At 37.6% G+C, this 23456-nt stretch overlaps 8 protein-coding genes across 8 annotated transcripts; 3 read left to right on the top strand and 5 right to left on the bottom strand.

The window, feature by feature from the left end:
- Nucleotides 1–143: 143 nt before the first annotated feature.
- On the top strand, nt 144–2552 carry LOC18019112 (probable serine/threonine-protein kinase PBL7). Its single transcript, XM_006398670.2, has 5 exons — nt 144–369; nt 1019–1209; nt 1286–1475; nt 1561–1952; nt 2024–2552. Exons 1-5 carry the CDS (start codon nt 270–272, stop codon nt 2285–2287), a joined length of 1137 nt encoding a protein of 378 aa, XP_006398733.1. The 5' UTR covers nt 144–269; the 3' UTR covers nt 2288–2552.
- Nucleotides 2553–2682: 130 nt separating this feature from the next.
- LOC18019111 lies at nt 2683–4688 on the bottom strand. The gene is made up of 2 exons (XM_024156143.1): nt 2928–4688; nt 2683–2847 (listed from the first exon to the last, which is right to left on the bottom strand). The coding sequence occupies exons 1-2, from the start codon at nt 4686–4688 to the stop codon at nt 2683–2685; spliced, it is 1926 nt and encodes a 641-aa protein (XP_024011911.1).
- A 1684-nt stretch (nt 4689–6372) lies between these two features.
- LOC18019109 (putative F-box/LRR-repeat protein At5g02700) lies at nt 6373–8289 on the top strand. Its single transcript, XM_006398668.2, has 3 exons — nt 6373–7317; nt 7554–7730; nt 7907–8289. The coding sequence occupies exons 1-3, from the start codon at nt 6379–6381 to the stop codon at nt 8207–8209; spliced, it is 1419 nt and encodes a 472-aa protein (XP_006398731.1). The 5' UTR covers nt 6373–6378; the 3' UTR covers nt 8210–8289.
- Nucleotides 8290–9033: 744 nt separating this feature from the next.
- On the top strand, nt 9034–11426 carry LOC18019110 (protein MODIFIER OF SNC1 11). Its single transcript, XM_006398666.2, has 6 exons — nt 9034–9458; nt 9679–9759; nt 9842–9991; nt 10091–10151; nt 10252–10317; nt 10413–11426. The coding sequence occupies exons 1-5, from the start codon at nt 9139–9141 to the stop codon at nt 10279–10281; spliced, it is 642 nt and encodes a 213-aa protein (XP_006398729.1). The 5' UTR covers nt 9034–9138; the 3' UTR covers nt 10282–10317; nt 10413–11426.
- Nucleotides 11427–11579: 153 nt separating this feature from the next.
- On the bottom strand, nt 11580–13242 carry LOC18019108 (probable protein phosphatase 2C 67). The gene is made up of 4 exons (XM_006398667.2): nt 12845–13242; nt 12396–12757; nt 12063–12299; nt 11580–11962 (listed from the first exon to the last, which is right to left on the bottom strand). Exons 1-4 carry the CDS (start codon nt 13134–13136, stop codon nt 11741–11743), a joined length of 1113 nt encoding a protein of 370 aa, XP_006398730.1. The 5' UTR covers nt 13137–13242; the 3' UTR covers nt 11580–11740.
- Nucleotides 13243–17717: 4475 nt separating this feature from the next.
- On the bottom strand, nt 17718–18833 carry LOC18019107 (E3 ubiquitin-protein ligase SGR9, amyloplastic). The gene has a single exon (XM_006398665.2). The coding sequence runs from the start codon at nt 18729–18731 to the stop codon at nt 17874–17876; it is 858 nt and encodes a 285-aa protein (XP_006398728.1). The 5' UTR covers nt 18732–18833; the 3' UTR covers nt 17718–17873.
- A 1413-nt stretch (nt 18834–20246) lies between these two features.
- On the bottom strand, nt 20247–22115 carry LOC18019106. Its single transcript, XM_006398664.2, has 6 exons — nt 21846–22115; nt 21378–21519; nt 21163–21247; nt 21032–21079; nt 20835–20935; nt 20247–20614 (listed from the first exon to the last, which is right to left on the bottom strand). Exons 1-6 carry the CDS (start codon nt 22039–22041, stop codon nt 20482–20484), a joined length of 705 nt encoding a protein of 234 aa, XP_006398727.1. The 5' UTR covers nt 22042–22115; the 3' UTR covers nt 20247–20481.
- A 300-nt stretch (nt 22116–22415) lies between these two features.
- LOC18019105 (pathogenesis-related protein PRB1-3) lies at nt 22416–23003 on the bottom strand. The gene has a single exon (XM_006398663.1). It carries the CDS (start codon nt 23001–23003, stop codon nt 22416–22418), a length of 588 nt encoding a protein of 195 aa, XP_006398726.1.
- Nucleotides 23004–23456: the final 453 nt, after the last annotated feature.

The following is a 23456-nucleotide window of genomic DNA, read 5'->3' as shown; positions in this document are numbered from 1 at the left end:
GTTGATACTTGCTAGAAATTAATTTTCATTTGTCAAAGTCAAACCCGTTAAACATTAATTTGTTTCACAAAAATTTAAAACCAAGTTAGAAAGAAAATAATAATATTTAACCAACTCGGAAATTAAAAAAATCGAAAATCCAGCGATTGGCGTGCTCATTTACATTTCAAAGTTCTGGGCTTGTCTCTCTCTTGCTTTCTCGCTTTCGAGATCATCGAACGCAAATCAAAACGAAGAATCATTGGAAGAAGAAGAAGATCGGAAAGCTAATGGGTTGGATCCCGTGTTCTGGGAAATCGAGCGGGAGGACTAAGACAAGGAGGAACGGTGACGAGAAGCTCAACAGGAATTGCTCTCTGTCTACTTCAGGTATGCACTATAGACCGATGCTCAGTTACATCCTTGATTCCCATGAACTCAAGCCTTATCTACCAAAATTTCTGAAAGTTGTAAGCTTTTATCACAACTAGCGCTGTCTGATTCCGTTGAGCCACCGTTTGCTAATGCTGATTAGGGTTTTTGACTTTTTTTTAATAAAGATTTTTGTCCCTTCGATTTCAGTAGCTTCAGACTGCTTCGACTTTTGCTCTGTTTCACTTGTGTTAATCGTTACTCTAAATGATGCGTTTTTGCATGTTTATGTCCGGTTTACTGTTACAGAGGAATAGTCTTGTTAAAATTGTGAGCTATTTTCTTGACTTTTAATCGAAATAAAGCTGATTTTCTGATTGTTTTACTAATTTCGTAGTCACATTCGGTATTTGCTTTTTCTTGAGCTCAATTTTGGTTGTGTCATGCGGTAGTTTAAGTGTAAATGCCTGAACGGGATTGTTTGGCTTCAAGGATTATGGTTTGATTCTTGACTCTAGAAGATTATAATCCTTAGTTTCTTATGACATTCTGATACTTTGATTTGTTTGGTTTGTTGATCCTGTGATGTTAAAGCATTGTTCTTGAGACAGTTGTGCTTAGCTTGTGCTGATTAATTCATTTCTTCATCTCGCTATACCTTTGGTAGAGAAATCCAAGGCCAAATCGTCTGTGAGTGACAAGAGTGAATCAAAAAGCAAAGGGTCTGAAAACATTGTGGCACAAACGTTTACATTCTCTGAGCTAGCTATCGCCACTAGAAACTTCAGAAAAGAATGCCTTATAGGGGAAGGAGGATTTGGTAGAGTTTACAAAGGATACTTAACAAGCACTAGCCAGGTTCGTATTTTTCTTTCTAGGTATCCCTGTTTTAACCTTTTGAAATATATTAGTAGTGAAAGCTCTTCTTTTGCAGACAGCGGCTATCAAGCAACTTGATCATAATGGTTTACAAGGAAACAGAGAATTCCTCGTTGAGGTTCTGATGTTGAGTCTTCTTCACCACCCGAATCTTGTTAATCTAATTGGATATTGTGCTGATGGAGATCAAAGGCTTCTGGTGTATGAGTACATGCCTCTAGGGTCACTGGAAGATCATTTGCACGGTATGATAAACATTCTAAGATCACATGCCTATGAATACATTTTTGGACGATCTATAAAAGCCTTTAAATTTCAACCTTTTTCCAGACATTTCACCTGGCAAGCAGCCACTTGATTGGAACACCAGAATGAAAATAGCTGCAGGTGCTGCAAAAGGGCTGGAGTATCTGCATGACAAAACCATGCCTCCAGTGATTTACCGAGATTTGAAGTGCTCCAATATTTTGCTCGGCGATGACTACTATCCGAAGCTGTCTGACTTCGGCTTGGCTAAACTTGGCCCAGTGGGAGACAAGTCTCATGTGTCGACTCGGGTTATGGGAACATACGGATACTGCGCCCCAGAATATGCAATGACAGGCCAGTTAACACTCAAATCAGACGTTTATAGCTTCGGGGTGGTTCTTTTGGAGATTATAACCGGTAGGAAAGCCATAGACAATTCAAGATCTACTGGAGAACAGAATCTCGTCGCTTGGGTAAGAAAAAGAATTGAACAAACTTTGTTTTCTGTTTTCTAATTGCCTTCTAAGAAATGGTCTGTTTTCAGGCAAGGCCTCTGTTTAAAGACAGGAGGAAATTCTCTCAAATGGCTGATCCAATGATTCAAGGTCAATACCCTCCACGAGGATTGTACCAAGCACTCGCTGTAGCAGCAATGTGCGTGCAAGAGCAGCCAAATCTAAGACCTCTTATTGCTGATGTTGTCACTGCACTCACTTACCTCGCCTCCCAAAAATTTGATCCTATGGCTCAGCCAGTCCAGGCCTCCCTTTTCGCCCCTGGGACTCCACCTAGATCAAAGAGGGTCTGAAAACAATCTCGAGAACGGCATTGGCGTGTGAGTTATCTATCATAGACCGATCCCGAGCTGTCTTTTTATTTTTTATTGGGATTGGTTTCAGACTTAAGTATGAAAGTATTGCTTAAGATCTGCCTGTAGATACGTGTAAGAAGAGAGAGATTCATATAGAGGCCGGTTTATAAGGTTGTTATAGGTGATGGCCTTCACATGTAATCTTATGTAACACTTGCTATGGAATGTAACAACATCTGATTATATGTCATTGAGGATACAAGAACATGCGTATATACAATAACGATCAAGTTCACAATCTGGTGGTATTCACACAATTTGATTCACAAACTAGAACATATCACTGTTTTTAAACATCAATCAAAAACAAACCTTCTTTGATTCACAAACTATTATGGATGTCTAATAAACCTATTTGCCATCTGACCAAGCACATATTCTTTAAGTGGTGGATGTATAAACCATCTGTAGTCAAAAACACAAAGTCTGGTGAGGTCCTTGAGCAAATCAATCCTTGACTTCTCAATCACCAAAATCTTTGAATCCATTTGAGTAACCTGCAAATCAATAGACACATTAACACTTTTTTCTTATGTTTAGCCTGTTGTTAATTCAAAACTAAGATCAGAAACAAGACCTTCTTGTTGACCTCTGATTCCAGAAGTTGTATGGAGTTCATCACTGACTTGTCACTATCATCATGTGTGGTAGAACGCTTTGCTAAATCAAATGTAGGACGCTTTGCTCCTCTGAGAACATCTTCTACTGCACACAAGAACAAATTTCCAGCGTCACTCTCTTCACATCTACGGCGTAGGAGAGATTTCTGTTCACCTTCCTGAAGATTGCTTCTAATACACAACTCCTTGGCGTCATTAAGGGCTGCACCATAACCAAGTAACTGCATTTTCTTTGCATATTTGGTTCCCAAAGTTCTACACGTGAACTGAATGGCTCTCAGAGCAGCCTTCCAAATATCCAGATTGTGTGCCTTGATATTTCTGGGAAACTGAAATCTCTCATCTCCTCCTGAAGAGTTATCGGCTAACCAGGACAAGAAAGCATCTCCACCAGGACGAGCTTTGGCACAGTGAACACTGGGATCAGAAGTAAAACTGATTTTCCCTTCATCATTGGAACGCCCATCAAGATTCCCTTGTAAAAGCCTTTTATCCAGAAGCATATATGAAAACTTCAAGTCAAAATCAATCTTTTCTCTCACTCGTGTACCTCCACAGAAACTGTCCACCGCGCTGCAGACTAAATCTATGCCATCGTGCCTCTTACACTTGACGCCACTTAGCAAGTCGAAGATTTGACTGAGTTCATCACATTTCAGAAAACAGATACTGTTAGGTGTTTCCAAAAGGCGACAATCGGTAAGAGTTTGTTTGGAAACGTCAAGATCATCGAGTCTCTTGGCCACAGCATGCATCATCCTGTCTCGTATGCGTTCTGAGAGGATTTTCTGGTCACAAAACGAAACAAGGAGCGATCGGATTCCATTGAGTACTCTACTGCGCTCTTCATCTTCAGCTAAAGGCCACTCTTTGCACCATCCATCTTGGTATTTGAACACTTTCGCATCTGTCTTGATCATTTGAACCGCAGCTTCTGCATCCACTGGTTTCCAAACTCCAACCGATACCTTGCCAGCCCAGATGTCACTTACCCTCTGGGCCAAATCATTTCTCGAAGACGGTTTAAATTCTGCACCATGTTCTTGAACAAGATGACTCGAACATTCTTCGGAAGTAGAGAACTTCTTCGGACAACTTCTACATAGCCAGAACTTCCACCTTTCGTTTTTCTTTGCGTGAGTAAGAACTTGCTCCAAAGCATCTTCTCCTTCTTCACCAAATCGGATCTTCACATAAACTCTAAATTCTTGAGTGCTTACTCTCATGAAACTCCTTTTGATGTCTGCGTTCGACTCCTTCCAAGACTCCTTCAGTGATTCAAGGAGATCATAAAATCTTGTCCTGATTACTCCTACTTCTTCTTCACAATTGCTTACAGGACAAGGAAGGCGAGTCTTGGAATCAACGATGGTCCTTGACTCTTGGATCAACAGTTCCAGTTTCTTACGCTCCTCATAATGAAACCCATTCTCCTCCAATCCTTCAGAAATCAAAGAAATTTTCTGTAATCCTGCTGATGCAATCTTCATTGCTTTCTTGTAGAAGGAGACTGACCCCAAAATTTCTGCCAACTTAACCATTGGATATGCAGATTGATAGATGTCGATTCTAAGAAAGCACTCCATTGAAGAAATCAGAAATAACACCTTCTTCTTGAGACTTTCGCTATTGTTCCCAATACTCAAGAAAATGTCACCTTCCAAGAAATCAATATTGAAATCTTCATCTTTTACAGAGCTCTGAGATTCTTGTATCATCTCCAGTGATCTTAACAATTCTCCTTGACTATATAAGTCCAGAACTTGTTCATATAAAGTCATTTCGTCTTGCTCTGTTTTTGAGAAAAAAACCAGAAAACAGAGTCGCGCAAATAGAGAAGATGATGACTCTGAACGCATTTAAGAAGATGGCTTTGTGGACTTTCCGATAAGGCTCATTCGAACATGAATCTGCTCTTTGTGGGCTTGCGAAAAGGCCCATTCTAACATGAATCTGCTCTTTGTGTGTTGGGAAAAAATGAGGCCCATTCAAACCTGAATCTTACATTAATTTTCTTTTTTTTTCCGACTCTTACATTAATTTTCTATTTCCTTAGTGAAAAAATAGAAAATATTATTTCACATTTTTATTTTTTGAACATTCATTATTCTTGTTTTATTTATATCATGTTTGCGACAAAAAAAAATTATTAAATTCATGATTTATACTATTTGAAATTTTTTGAATTATTGTTTTTGAAAATAAAAATCATTATATATTTTTTAATAGCCATGCAATTTTATAATCAGAAAAAGGCAATTTTATATCAGTATAATTAGCATAACTGCAGTAAAACAGTTACAAACAATTTTAACCTGGTGGTTCCATCGAACAGAGCAAGTGGATCTGCTCCAGCATCGAATGAAATTGGACGATCCTCTACAACACTGTCTCGCAAGATCAAAAGAACTAAGAAGAAAAACAAAATTCGTATAACCCAAAGCCAAAAATTGATTCATGTACGTACTGATCCAATGGTAAACACATGAGAATTTTTCTTAATTATTTTATCAAATTCTAAATTCTACGCACAAAGTTGGGAAACCGAGAATTTTAATGGGACGGATCTTCAAGCATTTTTTCGCTGTTCTCAAATGTAAAAAGCGTTTTGGGATTGCACGTTGTTCGTATCTTTGTTAAATGATTGTCATCATTTTCCATGATCCTAGCTATTAGGGAATTCACATCCTACGTCTACACATTACACATACACAAAAAAAAAAAAAATTGGGAACTCGATATTGTCTATGATGAGAGAATGTAGGTTTTGTATTCTAAATTGTTGTAATAAATATTAGTTATCTAATTAGAAGAAGAAGAAGAAAATTACACGTACGTAACTACGTATAATCGAAATTGACACGTGAAACTTCGACGAATTGAATTTTATTTTTCTGTATGAATTAGATTACTATTTTGAATCATCTTTAGCTTTTTATTTTTTCTGAATTGACATAAAAATGGATGAATTTCCTTTTACTATTATTTTATTTAAAAGATAATAAATTGATTTATATATTTTTAATTAATTGGAGAATGAAAGAATTTCTTATTTTACCGTCTTTATAAAAGAAAAATGTAAGTATTGTATGTTTTTGTTTAAATTGGAATTATCTATATTTTATGTTAACATTATAAATTTTTGTATTTATCTCAATATTTTTGTCTATATATAAGTGGGAAAAAAATTACAGGTATCAAATTAGGGGAAATTTAATCTATATAGATTGAAGACGTGTCGCGATTCTTGCGATCATATAAGATGTTGTAAAATAAAAATATGTACAAATAGAAGGACAGGTCGATATATATATATATATAATTAGTAGACTGGTTCGTGTGAATTTGTGATATATATATAAAAAAAAAAAAACCTAGCTAAAACATCTGCAGCAAATCAGAGTTATCATGGCGAAAAGGCGAGGGAGACGGCGCCGTCGACAACGCCGTATAAACAGCCACCGCAAAATTAACCGAATCATCGACGGTGCAGATTTCATCAGCTCTATGCCTGATGAGGTCCTCCAGCATATTCTCTCCTTTATTCCCACCGATCTCGCCATCAGAACTTGTGTCTTGTCCAGACGATGGAGGCATGCGTGGTCCGAATTACCTTGTCTCGACTTTGAAAAGACGGGTCCAGGGATAGACCGAACCCTAAGTTCCTACAGGGCTCTGAAAATCACGAGCTTCCGTCTTCGTATGACCCATGATGCCGATGCACCCGATATTGATAGCTGGGTCGAGTTCGCTGTGTCCCGCAATGTGGAGAAGCTGACTCTGATCCGCGGTACTCGCTATGGTCGCGCCACTTATCGTTTTCCGGATTTGTTCTATCTTAGTTCCTCCTTAACGAAACTCAGAGTGGATGATTTTTATATGATTCCAAGATGCACAGTTTCTTGGAGTTCCCTGAGGATATTGACATTGACATGTTGTAATCTCTATGATGATTGCATTTCTAATATTCTCTCTGGCTGTCCGAAGCTCGCAAGCTTGAAATTGCATCACTTTGCTGGTTTACTTAAGCGTCTTGATCTGAGTAAATCACCGAGTCTGAGAACATTGGAAATATATCGCACCTACCTGAGTTCAGGGCCAATGGAGATTGTAGCGCCGCACATCCATTATTTGAAATTGATAGGCTCTGAGGAACCATGTACTTTAATCGATGTCTCCTCTTCTTTGGCCGAAGCTTACCTTGGCATTTGCATAAAAAACTACCACATTTCTAAAGCTGGTTTTGTTCAAGAGGCTGGTTTTCTTCAGACCATGGTGCTTAAGATGCTAGCACAACTACAAAACGCAGAGAGGCTTACTTTTGGTTCTGGAGGAACTCTTCTTCAAGTATGTTTCTTTCATTCTCTCTAGTTAAAGGCTATAACATTCACTGTGTTTGTTTGAAAATTAATCAAGGCTTCATTGTTTAAGAACGTCTCAAGCCCAATCGCCAATATGCATATACATATATATATATATATATACAAAACTTGTAATATCAACTCACAGGATCTTGTTAGTGTTTTTTTCTTCTCTGCACAGATTTATATCAATTAGCCTAACCATTTCATTGTTTTTGCTAGATTCTATCTCTCGCTGAGCTCCGTGGTGTTCCTTTCCCAACGCTCAAGGTCCAGACTTTGACTCTTCGAACCATGTTTGAAAAATGCGTTATTCCTGGTATAGCAAGGTTACTACAAAATTCACCTGGTTTAAAGAAGCTTACTGTAGACACAAGATACTCGCGCGATACAATAATGGTATTTTCACCAGAAACCTCTTTCATTCTCTTGGAACATTTCACAAAGGCACGAACCATGTCTTTTTTTAACTCTCCTTGTTGGGCTGAACAGTATCTAGGATTGATATATATTTTGTATAAATCACCTGTGCTAGTACATATATGCTTACGAGTAACACTTTTTATGCTCTACAGGATAAGTATTTGGACCGCTATTTGGGCTCACAAGGCTTGAATTCAGTTACATGTTGGGCATCAAAATGTGAGGTGTTTCCTACCTGGAAAGAAATCTATTCGATGTTGGGTTGTAACGATGCAACGTCGAAACTTTTGGCTTCGTTCATGGAATTGGTGCTGAGAAACGCAATGACACTAAAGAAGATGGTTATATGGTTGGGAGATAAGTACTTTAATGATGAACAATGGTTTGAAGAGCTGCTTCAGATGGTTGGAACACTTTCTCACAACTATCATGTCTCTATTGAGCTCAAACGATGACGCGAAATTTTTTTTGCATCATTCTTAATTTATTTAGTCTGAATCTTGATAATCCAAACAATTTATAGTATCCGCATCTGACGAACAAAGTGATTTATTACGATTTATCATATAGCTCACTTAGTTAATGCATAATTGACTAATTAAATAACTTTCCATAACGGTATCATTTTTTTCTCAGGTTAGTAATATAAGAACTTGAAACCATTGATAAATTATATGCAATGTAAAAACACACACTGCTTTGTAATAACCCTATAAGATATCTAGAATTCCACCTCTTTACTTCTTTACTCTTTGGTGGTTGTACCAATAGTAATGATACAAAAGTACATGTTTTTACCATCTCTTCTTGGCCATGTTTTGGCTCATGAGGATCGATCAACCGGAGTCACCATTGCAAACCAAACCCAATGAAAAACAGTCTAGCAGATTCAAATTTTCATATGAGCCAGTAGTAATAGAAGGGGAGACACTTATCCCATTTCTTTTTGCATTCTGTTATTGTCACACATTGGTGATGAGTGGGTCTTGTTTTAGTTATTTTTTTTATGTGATTCTTTAGAGTGATATGATAAATTGCAATTATATAATAATTTTTTTTGTAATACTCAGTCTAATTAATCAGTTGCTTCAATAAGTTTTTAGGCAGGTAGTACAGTATTTTCTTCATAAGTCTGGAAATATTATTCTAAAAACCCAAATTTGGACAGTCTTTACTATTTAGGCAAGTGGTATACATCTAAATACATACGATCCGGTCCATACGAAATCAAATTTGATTAGACGATTTTAGCCTTTATATTGAGGCTTTAAAAAGCACCGAGACCGGACCCCCGAACCCTAACTGTGGCTAAATCGCGAAATCTTAGGAATCTCTCTCGCTCTCGCTCTCTCTAGGCGCGTATTTTGAACGGAGCTTCGATTCTATGGCGAGCAACGGAGTTAAGGTCACGGCGACGATGGAGAATGGCGGAGGACTTTCTACTGGTGAAAACCCTAAGAAAATCGTAGACCTCAACACTGTGGAGCCAGATCGTACGGATGACATACTCAACGGAGAAGTCAAGGAATCCGTTGATGTTTCTGGTGTGAAGAAGGACGAAGCCGACTCTAAGGCTATTGGATCGGCTGATTCTGGGGATGTATCTCCGGTCGATGATATTCAGAAGAAGATTCGACGTGCTGAGAGGTTTGGGGTTTCTGTCAAGTTAACCGAAGAGGAGAAGCGCAATTCGCGTGCTGAGAGGTAACTTCTTCCCCTTATGGCTAAGTTTATTCGTTGATTCCTGTCGTTTTTAGGGATTTCAAAACTAGGGTTTCGGCCTTCTTACGAAGCGATTTTCTTTCATCTGTTCGGAATTTATCAACTCACTGAACCTTAAGAACGCAACGGAGGATTCTTAATGTTCACATACTGTCATACTTATAAGTTTGCGAGATTGAAACGTATTTCACTCTCGATACAGGTTTGGTACTGTAACAGCGGTGAATGACTCTGCGGGAACGAAGAAAGCAGAGGAATTGAAGCGAAAGGCTAGAGCTGACAGGTTTTTCACCATGCTTTCTTTGTGCTTACTAGTGTATTGCTTCCATGTTTAGAGTTTCACATTCGCTTAATTTCACACACAGATTTGGGGTTCCTGCATCATCTCCTACCACTGATAACACGGAGGAAGAGGCAAAGAAGAAAGCTAGGCTCGCCCGTTTCGGGAAAGATGGTAAAGTTGATATCAAAGTTGATTCGGCCGAAGAAGATAAACGCAAAGCTAGGGCACTAAGGTACATTTTCATGCAACCTGAAATAAGCTAGTGCCTGAGGTTTGATGTGCTGTGCGATTATTTTTTCAATAATGTGGTTTGTGAATTGCCCATCATTAGGTTTTCAAAGCCGTCTTCCGATTCATCTTCAGATTTACCTGCGAAGCAAATTATTGGCAAGGTAGACCGTCTTTAACTTATGTATTTTCTCTCTTCTGTTAGAACTAGAACATAAATAGAAAAGCTAACGGTTTATATTGTTCAACTCTTTGCTTCATCAGGAGGCAGCTGTATCTGGAAACGCTGCCTAAGGTTCCTGAATAAAGTTCTTCTATCTTTGCAGTTAGGTGAGTTTCTTTTGATACTTCTGATTGCATGGCAAAATTTAGTAGTGTCTGGCTTATTTTCTCGTATCTGACTCCACAATCTTTGGTTTTGGCAGGTAGTGTAGCGTTTTATGATTCCCTCTCTGGCCGCTTGATTCTCTATTTATTTCCGAAGTAGAAGTCCTCGTGTGTAGTATCTTTATTACGGTTGAAGTCTGGTCGCGGAGCAAGGTTGTGCAGTTATGCAATGATTCTCTCAGATGGACAGAAGCTAAGGTGTCATCAGATGAGATCTTGAGAAACCAATAAGTAACCTATAGCTCTGAGTGTCTTAAAAAAAAAGCAATTATCAATGTGTTAGGACCTAGGAATTCTGAAGTGGCTGGTGTTGATGTTTTCCATGTTGCAGGTGCTTGAAGTGGTAAGTATAGCTAGTAATGCCTTTATTTCATTTAACTATATGTGAATGTGGATGGTCCTTTTAACGTTGCATGTTCGTATCAAGTACAAACAACAATAATAGAGAGTTTGTACTGCATGTAGCAAACTATTTTCGGTTATCAAAGGAAAGACAGTTTTTTTTCACTGATTTGAAGATTTTGTTCCTAAGCTAGTAAGAAAGTAGTAGTGTTGATTGCTTTTGAGCTGTGCCGATGCGTTTCCTTGAAAATCAGCCTATTTTGCTAGCTTATCTATCAAAGTAAGTGTTTTGTCATCTTTATCTCGTTCCTAAAATAAGCTGGTTTACTGTCGTCCTGTGCTTGATTGCGAATATTGCATCAAAATGGAACCCATAACCATTTGTCGTAATTTGGTTTTCTTATTGACATGACCTCTCAAGCCGCTACTTCAGAATTCCTTAGTTAAGACATCATTAGAACTATAGAGATACTTGTTGGTTTCCATTTCTCTGGTCTCTCTATGGCAGTTGAAAGGAAGAGAACCTCAGATGCTGAATCTCTGTTCGCGGGGGCTGTGACTTTTCTGGCATTCTGATGCTACACAATGTCTTATCTTTCTGTAATAGATTATTGATATACTTTGTTGATACTTTTCTTTCTGAGAATTTTGAATCAAGCGCCAGAAAACTGTTACTAAGGGAATGTAATGTTCAGTTTTTTTGCTTCTTATTTTCATTTGTTGTGCTTGTGCTTATTCACACCTATTGGTTATGTTGCGTTTTGTGCCGAAAGGCTAATGTATATGCTTTTGAAATTTTACCAACGTGGACAATGACGATATTGCATGAAAGTACCCTCGTGTATCATTTTTGAATACAGGGGTTCACTTGAATTTATGTTTTCTTAAAAAGAACATATCAAAGATCTCGCAAATTTAATATTGATCTACCTATACTACTAGTGGTTCTTGCTCCTGGTTCCAAATTTCGTTGCCTTTAGGCATTACACTGAGAGAAACGAAGAGTCGATGCTGTGGTATCTGTTCATGATGTTGAATGCATAGGGTAGCCACCTCTTACTGACAGTGGAGAAGCCCAACCATTGGTTTTGACCATCTGGGGCTTGAGATAGACCACAATAACAGATATATCGTCATGGAAATGCCTTCTCACACCAGGATTGATCTCTTTCAGGTCTGAGTATCTCATCTCTCTTTTCTTTGCTGCTTCCTTCAGTGCAGCTTTGAGTAGTCTCCTTGCTATTCCCTATGAATGTAAAGGTATTAATAACAAAATAATTCTTGTGTGCAAATTTTTGTATAGCAGACAGGTACCCCACTGGATATGAGTTAGGCGTCGAACTTACTTGGCGCGGGGAACTATGTACAATATCAACAGCTTCCTGGTTGCTAAGATGCTCCCAAAGCCCATCTGAAGCAAGAATCATAAACTCGTCTTCTGGTTTAAGCCGAGTAACCGTGACTGATGGATCAGCGCTAAGTATTGGTTTGGTGAAATGTTCTGGTAGTCTGAATTTGGGCAGCAACGGCTCTCTGTTGAACTCTGCTCTTTTGAGGTATGCATCTCCTATGGATTTTGTGACCTGATTTAAGGTAATAACACATTTGCGTGTGAGTTTTACATCCTGATGCAAGGTATGGCTTCGATATACAAGTGTTAGCATCATGTAATGGTTTACCTGGATGATGCCTTTCACACGCCACATCCGGTGCTTCATCACAAGAATGTTGGGGTCATTAGGATGCATTGACCATAGCTCTTGCCTAGCAGACTCTACATTGGCATTGTGCTCTACTGATAACTGAACAGCTCTCACTCCACCTCTCTCAGATCTGCCTAATACAGCCCTGGAATCTCCTGCGTTTGCAATATACACCAATCCGTTGCATATCACTCCTGCCAAGCAACATGACCCCACTGATGCCATATGTGGGTTCTTGCGCCATTGTTTCTTCACTCCGTTGAGAAAGTCTTGGTCTGTCTCTGAAAATGCTTTCTTGATCACCTGCTCTGAAATCTCTCTACCCTCGGAGGCGAACTCTGTTGATGTGTGAAACCTGAGTGTTAGTGTGCCTGCCTGACAGTTTTAAGAATGAGCAAGTACAGAATGAGAAGGCGGTGTCTTACTCTTTAACTTGGGGAAGATGTTGTCTGCAATGAATCTGGAAGCCTCTGGACCTCCATGACCATCATACACTCCAACAAACGTGCCTTGAACTGTTGGGTTGTTGAATGTCAATGGCCCTGATTCGATCTGGCACTGGTCCTCCATCTCACTGTTGGCTTGGATCATGGCCAGCGAGAACTCTCCAAAGGCGTGAAGACCAAGATCGTTATACCATGTCAAGCCATCGTTCTTTGTGGGATTGATCTTACTTCTCTCCATACCGGCACCTATTCTCCAGCAGGGTTTGACCATTTTCCCAGGTATGTAATCTTCGAGCAATATCGTAATATATACACAGATAAGACTATAGATTGAATTGATGGGGGAGTGATAACAAGTAGTAGCTGTGCTAGTTGTGAATTATGAGTTTCAAGTTCAAGGAAGGGACCATATATATATATAGCCGTGGAAGCCCTAGAGTAAGTAGAAGGTGTTGGAAACCAGGGAAAGAGGCCAAAAGGATATGGGTCAAATTAACTGAATAAGAAAAATTAAATGATTCTGAGAGTTAAGACAAGAGGGCAGTAGTTTAAAGTGGATATTCAGAGATTCTCCTCTTTACTGTTCGATGTTGATTCTCTGTCTTAGTAGGGTTAAGTAAAAAAGCTGTCATATTCTACTTTCTGATATATTTAATTCATGACCATGTTTTTCCCTCTGAAATTATCTTTCTTTCCTTAGAAGTTAACCTTGCAAACTTAGGAGGCAAAAATGTTCATAGCCAAAATAGTCATTTGATTATCTCTAGTTCGAATCTCAGTAACCTTGTGGTTGAACCAGTGATGCTAAAACCTTCACATGACAATGGGAGACTAAATGAAAACATTTAGATTGGGATCAGAGTTTACATGAAGAAATGATGTGATATTGAGTTATGAGGAGTAGTATTATGTAATGACTGTTTTCACAGTGATTATGTGGCAGACTTTATTTCTCATATTGCAAAATTTGTTTTTGCTTTTTGGTTTTGCAGTTTGGTAGTATTGTGGGAAGAAAATGGATAGAAAAGGAAAGGTCATAGGATGCATGTGTGAGGGATCGAAGAGGGCGTGGGTGTGGATTGGAGCATTGAACTTGGAACCATTTAAGATTTTGAGAGTTGAGAAAGACTGAAGAGAGAGGAGAGAAGTCCTTTGTGGGGCGACTGAGGAACACTCTTAGCTGTCTTAACCCCTACAGTTTTTTTGCCCTTTTCTGTATTTTTTTTTTTAACACTCAAAAGGTTATTAAAAAAAAATAATATAGGCTCTCTTTTTGCCAGTGAGATTTAGATCGAAATTTATTTCATGGATTATGGGGTTGAAATGAATTTTCCAAAGAATGGATCTTTTTGGTCTTTTTCCTAAGTTCCAACTTGCATTGGCCTTCTTCTTCTTCTCCTTCTTCCATGGCCCTCATTGGCCTTCTCTGTCTGTTTCTCCTCGTTTTGTGTTCATAAGGATCCACACATCGATGTTACCTTAGAGAGAAACACTGTCGTGCGTTGATCGATGAATTACATTGATGAGTAGTTATCATTGTTATATCATCTAACAAAATATGATCAAGCTATAGCTTGAGCTTTCGTTTTTCTTCCTCTATGCCTTTTTGTTGTGCTTCCTAATCAGGAATTCAACAAGTGGGTTACATAACTTTCTCTTCCACTTGTTGAAATTATTTTTTGGAACCAAAACAGGTAAATAATAAGACGGGTTCGAATTTAGGACTTGATATACATGAATACATCCTCCCAAGAAGACTGTGAGGTTTAACTGAATCGGATATTATTAAATTCATATCGACTTCTTCCAATATTATGAAATATTTGGTTTTTCTTGTTTTGGGAACGAACGAATATCAATTTGTTGATATATAGGGCTCATATTTCATTCATTGCTGGTATTTGATATTGCATATGACGGTTCCACTAGTTGGTTATCTCATCAATTGGTGTCGGCTAGATCGTGTGACTTGACGCATAATATGGTTAAAAGTTTTATGCATGTAGATCTAAAGTCAAATCAAAAGTAAGAAAATCACGTGTAGATAATCTATTACAAAATAGAAAGAAAGGTCCAGGTACATTTTCTCTTAGCTTATCAAATTAACTTTCATATATATGGACCTATTAAGTACTGAACATGTGGCCTTGGAACGTATTCAAGAGTCCTTGAATGCACCATTACAGTACAGTGCATTATCATGCATGTGCTCTCCATCCTTTAATTAAATTCCTATCTTATTACAAAACTAATCAAACGATCAGTCTCGTTTTGATTAAACAAGATAAGAAGAATATTTATAAATTATCAAAATAGAAAAGTAAAACAAGTTCCTATAAAAATAAAACAAAGAGTTGTGGTGACAGCTGGGCCATTGATACTGCACTGTGTGTTTTGTCTTTTGGTTGAGGGAGCATGCATGTCAGTCTATCTCTTCAGCTTCTCACTTCACATTGTTTTTTTCTTTTGGGGTTTAACATTAGTTTTATGCAACATTGATTAAACTTATTCCAGTTTAATTACTTTGAATTTAGTATAGTACGAAATGAAACTATATATATACTTCACAAACCTAGCTTGAAGGACCAACAAGGCAACAACGTTTTACTTATTACGTTTGGTGCATTAAGACAAACTTCTTCGGTTTCTCTATAAACTGTTTTGTAAATTTCTTTTCTAAACCTCTCAAGTAAATTTATTTAGACTCAATAAATTAAAAGATCAACTATATATCCACAAACCTAGTTTGACCTGAAGACTGAAGGACCAACGTTTAACCTATTACATAGTACGTAGGACGTTTAACCATATAGCTCAAGTGATTGATTAAGAGTTACGTGATATCTATGGCACGAATTGTTTCTACAAAATTTATATCGCATGCATCGATTCAAATTAGACAGTACCCTAACAAAAAGAAATTCATAACCATGGCCCGTTGGATGTCTACCAAATAAGAATTATTCGATCCTCTATTTAAAAGCACAGACAACAAAAAATAGCGACACTATGTCTCCAATTTTTGAAAACCTTTCTGATGTTATCTATTTAATTTAAACTATATGCGAGCATTTAAGTATATCCCATCTTTCGAGAAACCTAGCTTACTACTAGTATTAGCTAATTAATTGAATTTGAACCTACTACCTTTTCAAGAAAGAATCTTAAACGCTAATTAGTTGTGACTATTGTACCAAACTACCAATATATATAAGACAACAGATCCAATTTAGCCTATTTTGATTCATCACAAAAATTAGAAAATAAATAAAATTTGGAGACGTGGGCACGTAGAGAAAGAAAGAGTAAATAGAATGCATGGCATGCAGGAAACATGAGACAGACATCGTGAAGGTCCCATATTGTCTGGTCGAACCAAACCTCGACATTTTATCACAACACCATCTATCTACTAACTAGTGTTCTTCGTATTGTCGTAGTACTTTATTATTTACTCATATTACAATCAAACTAAATTTATATTATACTAGATTTTTGTTTTGTTATCTAGCTCACTTCTTTGCAATTGTATCTGGACGTACTATTATCACTTTTATTTGTACTTTTTATGAGATTAGATTTCTCATCTCATCTTGCTACTAGCTATCCATCATGAATCATGATCATCGTTTTCTGCAATTTTAATAATTTATATTGTAGATAGATTTACTTTTCGCATTAGAATCTTTATATCTTTAACCCTAAAAACTCGGATTATAAAATATAAAAAATAACCCTATTAACATACATATATATATAATCTTTTAATATAAACGTAATGTCAGAACAATGGTTTCTACGGAGTACCGGCATAAAATTTGTGCATTTGCGTTTTGAACCACGTCAATTTTGAAGCTACGCTACTAGCTCCACAAATTTAATAGAATCTTTTTTAGAAGCTACACGTAGTATCATTTAAAAGTAATTAGGTTTGTGTGGTTAGAATAAAACTTCAAAACATCTTCAAACTATATAGAGAAACAATTCGTCATTTTTCAAGATGGAATAGATGCACATGACTATGATTACTCAACCCAATTGGTTTATCAAACTAAAATTTATTGACGGCTATATATTTATTTACCAAGTGGCAGATATTTATATTATTTTATATTAATATATATACTATAGTCTACGCATATTATTTTTAAATTACTTTGATTAAAGCTTTATCTTGGAATAATTCAGATAAAAATCTAAACAATTGATTACTTAAAAAAGATATTTTAGCTTGGTATCCGGTTTGCCATTTGCTTATAATGTTAGTTAAACTTCTCTCAGTGTGTTATTCTTCTAGTTATAATTAGAATTAAATTAACGTAGTTTGAAGCCGTTGTAACTCTAATAAATTAATAAGCACAGCCTGTAATAATTCACAGGCCCATTAAACGCCCAGGAATAAAATACAGCAAAATACTTTCCAAATTGAAAAACCATCTAATTCGCACGTCGCTAAAGGCCCAACTATAGAAAAGCCCATAATTATATATAGACCCATAGTTTGACTTGACGAGCTTGACCTTTAAAAAAAAAAAATTAAAAACGAATCATGGAATTATTTGTACATTCTACATGAGAAAAATTGTTAAGGCAGACCAAAAAAAAATTGTTAAGACAAAAAGAAACTGAAGAAAAATTCATGACGGGAAATTTGCTTTATCGAGTACTAACTTCTGTCCACATTTTATTTTATTTTACTTCTTCATTGATGGATTATGGAAACAACATATGAACTCGATCGATACAAAACGAACGATAGTACAGGGAAAAAAAATCAATTTAATTTCACGTTCTATATGGTACAATAAATTTTACGAAATTCATCGGACTACCAAATTTGATTACCAAGAAAGTCGTTATGAGTCTATAACACACGTGTCTTTATCAAAAGAAAAAACATAAATTCAATTAAAGATCAAAACGGTCCAAACATTTCTATATCTGTTATAGTATAGAGATAACGATGTACAGGCTTCTTACACATGTATTACATCACCGAGAGCTGAGATCACGCCACGTGTAACCCGGTGGTCTTGACGAGGATCTCCCAAAGCCGTTGGATCTCGGAGAAGACATCGTCGGTGGGAAGTTGAAACCTACAAGAAGGACACGTGTTCTTCTTGCTAAGCCATGGCAATATACACTTCCAATGAAACAGATGCTGACATGGCATTTCACAAACATCCCTTCCTTCGCTCATGTCTTCCTTGCATATCACGCATTCTACTTCTCCGGCGTTTGAAGCGGCGGAATTTAACACTTGAACCGCCCGTAACGCTACCACAGCCGCTCTAGCCGCCGGAATTTCACAGCCTTCTTTCTCTCCTCCTCGACGAAGATGGTTGTAGCCTCCCATTATGTCGACGAATCTTTTGCATCTAACTAGGGTTTCTATGTACGGCATCAAGATTCCGGCGTCGCAAGTCCAGAGACCGGATATATTATTTAACATGAGATCAGAGCACATTTTACCGAGCATTTCGCGCCAATTATCAGCGGAAGCTTCTAGAACGTCTGGATCAAGCTGGTGTGTTTCGCATAGAAAAAGGAGGAGGACCACCGCGTCTAGGTCTCGGAGCTTCATGGCGGAGGCGGACGAGGAGAGAGAGTGGTGGTTACGGTGGAGGAGAAGAGGATGGAGAAGAGAGAGGAGGTGGTTGGCGATGAGGAGGGTTTTTTGAGGGAGGGAGAGAGAGAGGAGGTGGCGGAGGGTGAGTGAGAAAAGCGTCGGAGAAGAGAGGACGGCGGCGAGACGACGGCGATGGTGGTGGGAGAGAGAAAGAATGGAGTGAGTGAGATTTGTTAGATGTGAAGGAGAGAGAGTTGCAAGTGACGTCATGATGATTGTTGTGTTTTCTTCTTCCATGTTGGATATATCTTGTGTGCTTCGTTTTCTCACTTCTGTTGACACACTCACTTTTTCGATGTATCTTTGCTTATATACTTGTATTGAGTCAAATTGAGAATTTGGTGGAACTAATAATAAAAATATTGTGTGCTTTTTTTATTAGGGAAGAAACAAAAGGTTATGTTACAAAAGAGATTGTTGTCGGCTTTGCTTGTTTGGGCTCTGATTTATTTGATAGATGTCAAAATGGAATTGGAGAATAAAGGTGAAGAAGCTATGAAGGGAGAAGAGTTGGCAAAAGCTTAACACTTTAGCAAATTGTTGGTGACAGATATAATTAGCTTGCAGACTTTATGCTATAAAAAGTGTTTGTTCTACTTAAAATATATCTTGGAAATAGATTTAGATTAGAAACTAAAGGAGCTACATCTTTTGTTAATGTGACTTAATTATTGTTAATTACGTTATTACTATAAGATTCATGAAAGTTTTGATCATGTGGAATGGGACCAGACAAGTGTGTATGGAGTAGAGTAAGAACTTGGATAGGCTTGTTTATATAGTTCTACTTGTCCTTATGGAATTTGTCTACTTTCACAACACAAAATCACACAAAAGCACAAACCTAATAATCCATCATTCATACCAAATGATCCGATAAGATTATTTACCAAACTCATGCTTTGCTGTTTAGGACAAAGAGATCTTTCTGTTAGTGTTTATGACAAAACAAAAGCAACACAACAAGAGAAACATTGTCAATAGTCAAACTATTTAAGATAGCAAGAACAAAATGTTTGGCTAAATTCATGGTTTCTTCTACTTTTTAACTGTTGTATTCAAGATACAGTGTTGAGAGATTAATAATTCACATGACCACACCATTCTATAACTCTAGTCTCTATGCATTTGTCCCGGTGTGTTGTCCATACTTTCACAAACTCTCATGTCTCTCAAATCCCTAAACAAGATTTCGGTGGACATCACAAAAGTCTTCAAAGACTATTTTGATTACAAGTTTACCCCTCACTCCATATACAACTTACCAATCTAACAAAATGCTCAATGATGATCCTACTATAGGGGCTTGGCCATTGAGTTTACTGAATCTTGCTTAACCAACAATCGTGAACTTTACCGATCATGTGCCATATCAAAAGGACTTGCGCTTTCCCTCTTAAGCCATAAAGTGTACAAATTTAACAGCGCATTAGAACTATCAGATTTTCTACACAACCGATGGAACTTATTAAGGAAGATCGAATACCGTGAGAATATATGATAACAAGATGCTTCAATTACAAGTAAAGATGAGTAGATGACCCACTAGAAAAAGCAAGTGAAGAAATAAGAAATATTATAATATGATTCTACTCTGGTCGATTTCTATGGCCCTGGTGAAAAGCGTGCCCCACCAAGCTGCCCTTGTAGTACAAAGTCATTCACTTTCTAAAAGCAAGATAGATCACTTCATCACATGGGCATCCAAAGTTAACAGCTTTAGTCAAAATACAAGAAAGAAAGGAAAAAAAATCACAGTTGAAATCTGCTCTTATACTTAAGACACCTGAATTTGTTATTTGTGAACATCAGACTGAACCAGAAAAAACAGAGACAACAACAGTAATTTCAGCATCATCGAATTTGCAGATAGAAATTTAGAAAATCAAATTGAACTAGAACATAGCAACAGGAATGACACAAAACAACGTGCTTCCAGTTTCTTGCCGTTGGAGTACACCACGAGAATGGAGAGGGAACTAAGAAATTACTGCAGAACTTGCAACGTGATTCGGTTGTTGAGAAGGAAGTTACGGTTCTTTGTAATGTATGCGTTCATTGCCTGTGTCTGTGATGTGAAACGCACCAATGCCACCCTCTTAGGCCTTCCGAGTCCTTGGCTGCATGGTCAAAGAAGGCATTAAAATAGTTTTCATGTCCTTATTTTATCAGTAATCCATAAATGACTTCACAACACAATAGAGCACAGAGTTGCCTAGTTATGATGAATCAAAACAAGATGAAAACAAGTCACATGTAGTACTAATAGCTAACTAAACGATCGAGCAAAAGCCAAAGACGGTAAGAAAGATAAAAGTTAGTAAACCGAAAATTACTCACATTGTGAGGAACTGGATGGATCCAGGATAATAGAGACAGCCGGATAAGAACCTGTCTATGTCATCTATTACAACATTCCGCGGAAGCCCATGTAGTGCAATCTAAACAATATCAAATCTCATTAGTTTAGCTCAGACCAATCGTCTGAATAAAGAACCTTGATAACACAATAAGGAGACGCAGAATATATAGCTTACCACTTTCCCGTCGTAAGGAACAATGGGATCCCACTGAGAACGAGTAGCCTAATCCATTGACAAGGAATCAACTCAGGATAAATTAGTCAGGTGCACATAAATATGGACTCTATAGTTTGTAAATGGATTACCCTTTCTAATCTATATAGCCTTCCCTTCTTCGCGATTGTCCCCATTGCGCTATCATATGAGGAACGGGAAGGGAATTGCACATAACTGAAATTACCAACGTAGGATTGAAATGTGTTAGTTTGGAATCGAAATTCATGCTTCCGAAAACACAAATTGTAACAATAATTAAGCTAATATTCACATAAATTGTAACAATGATTAAACTAATACTCACACTGCTGCAGGATTTAAGTTTCCACCACGCATATAGCTGAATTTGAGATCATCTGGTGTCACATTGCATCCCTCAAGTATGTTCATAACATCAGTCTTAAGCGTATGTTTTGAGACGCCTGAAAATTTCCCATACAACCTCCCTGAAAGAACAAAATTTACAATCAAGGACCAAAAAAAATAAATCCTTTCTTATTCGCGTTCCAAAAAATAAAGAAGACAAGACAATCATTGATTCATCTTCAAAATGAGCTCGAGTCCAAAAACCATAAAAATCCAGAATCCTTCGACACTCTAAACCATAAAAAAAATTCCATTTTTACACAAAATCCTGCGCGAGTAAACTCAAAACCAATATTTTCATTTTTGCCATATCATTAGTTTCAGTAACATATAAAACTCTGCAGCTGTGATCTAAGATTTTTGCCCCACAAACTGAAGAAATGATCGCGAAGACTAATAACACAACCTTCTTCCGACGGCCTGTTTAATCCGTCGATCGGAGAAGCTCCCGGAGACGGTGGTAACGGAGAGAAAGGAGGCTGCTCTGTGACGGTAGATAGACATTTCCTAGACTCCTGAATAAATGGAAGAGATTTACGACTGACCTGATCCAATGGCCGGAGACTCAAACTCGATCTGATTGCCCTAAGGATGATACTCATCTCTCACCGGAAAATGTTAGGGTTTTTCTCTACAGAGTCTCAGTGACGAACACGAAGATTCGAACATTAGCCACATTTAATTATTAAACGACGGCGTTTTAATTTAGTTGAAAAATAAAAAGAAAAGCCCGTATGATAATTAATTATTTTCAGACTGAGATCTAGGCCCAAGTCTATTATCTAAACAAAAATACGATCCACGTTACGTACATTCGCAGAAAATTAACGAAAAAAAAAACAGTACTTCAACACATAATAAGACTCAAATTTTCCTTATTGAGAACAAAAAAGAAAAACAAAACTTAACGTTTCACTTGAATTGGAGGAACAATTAGAGAAAAAAAAACAACGTGAATCTTGTATAATTTGGATTATTATTTAGGCAAATCAAAAGGACTTTCGCCTTCGTAATTTCCACCAGGAGAATACTCGCAGACCACTAGGAATCCACGGTTGTTGTTGCACTTCGCACGTGCGCATCCAACGGCTGTGGTTGTACGCCAAACGATCTGCGTATAATGACCGCACATCTGGCCAGACGCACACGTGTTAGTATTCCGATCGTAGTTCAAACTTTCCGCCACCCATTTCGCAACCACTCTCTTTGGCGACCAATTCTCACTCCTCCGGTACCAGAAAATATTCTCTCCGTAAGGCCCACCAGAATGGGTCATTTTACAATCTGATTTACGTTGCTTGGCCCAATTAGAAGCGAAACGGGCCAGGCCTTGATCCCATTTTAGATTCGGCGCGCCCGCAGCTGCACGCGCTGTGTTGTGCTCGTTTAAGAACTCCGTCGATTTCATATTCCTTCTAACTCTGTTCATCGCACGAGCGGAGGATTTGGGTGCGCCCGGCGATAAAGTTCCGGCGGCGGAGGGAACATCGCCGGAGAATATAAGGACTAGGAAGAGGAGAGAGGAGATGAAGAGAAAACAGGGATGATATAACGAAGACGACATCTCTCTTTGTCGTCTTCGTGTCTCTCATTCTCCACCTCTCTGTTTCTCAGGTCTTTCTTTTTTACTTTTGAGACATTCATTATTCGGTTAGTGATTTGCCATTTTCTGACAAGCTTTGACAGATTGTCTCATCTGTTCGTTTTCAGTTTTTTTTTTCCTTGTTTTTCTTAATTTTGTTGAAAAGAAAACGGCCATACAGAACATATGTAAGCTGATTTTGTTCAAATTTTTAACTTAACAAAATTCGATAAAAACTTACAACTCTAACAAAGCTAATAATATTCAGTAGTAATATATGTGTAATTCAGTTGTTTTGACTTGTGAAATGTAAAAGATCATATTTATTTGGCTCTGTCGATTTTTCATACGAACGTTACAAATTGGTGTGTATTGAATGTGCAATTCAAGAGGGAGTGTGATCAGAGGGTATTATGCGTGAGACACACGTGTCAC

This window comes from Eutrema salsugineum, unplaced genomic scaffold, assembly GCF_000478725.1.
Source record: "Eutrema salsugineum unplaced genomic scaffold, Eutsalg1_0 scaffold_2, whole genome shotgun sequence".
NCBI classification, from domain to species: domain Eukaryota; kingdom Viridiplantae; phylum Streptophyta; class Magnoliopsida; order Brassicales; family Brassicaceae; genus Eutrema; species Eutrema salsugineum.
The sequence above is the reverse complement of the archived record's forward strand: the minus strand, read 5'-3'. Positions and strand labels throughout refer to the sequence as shown.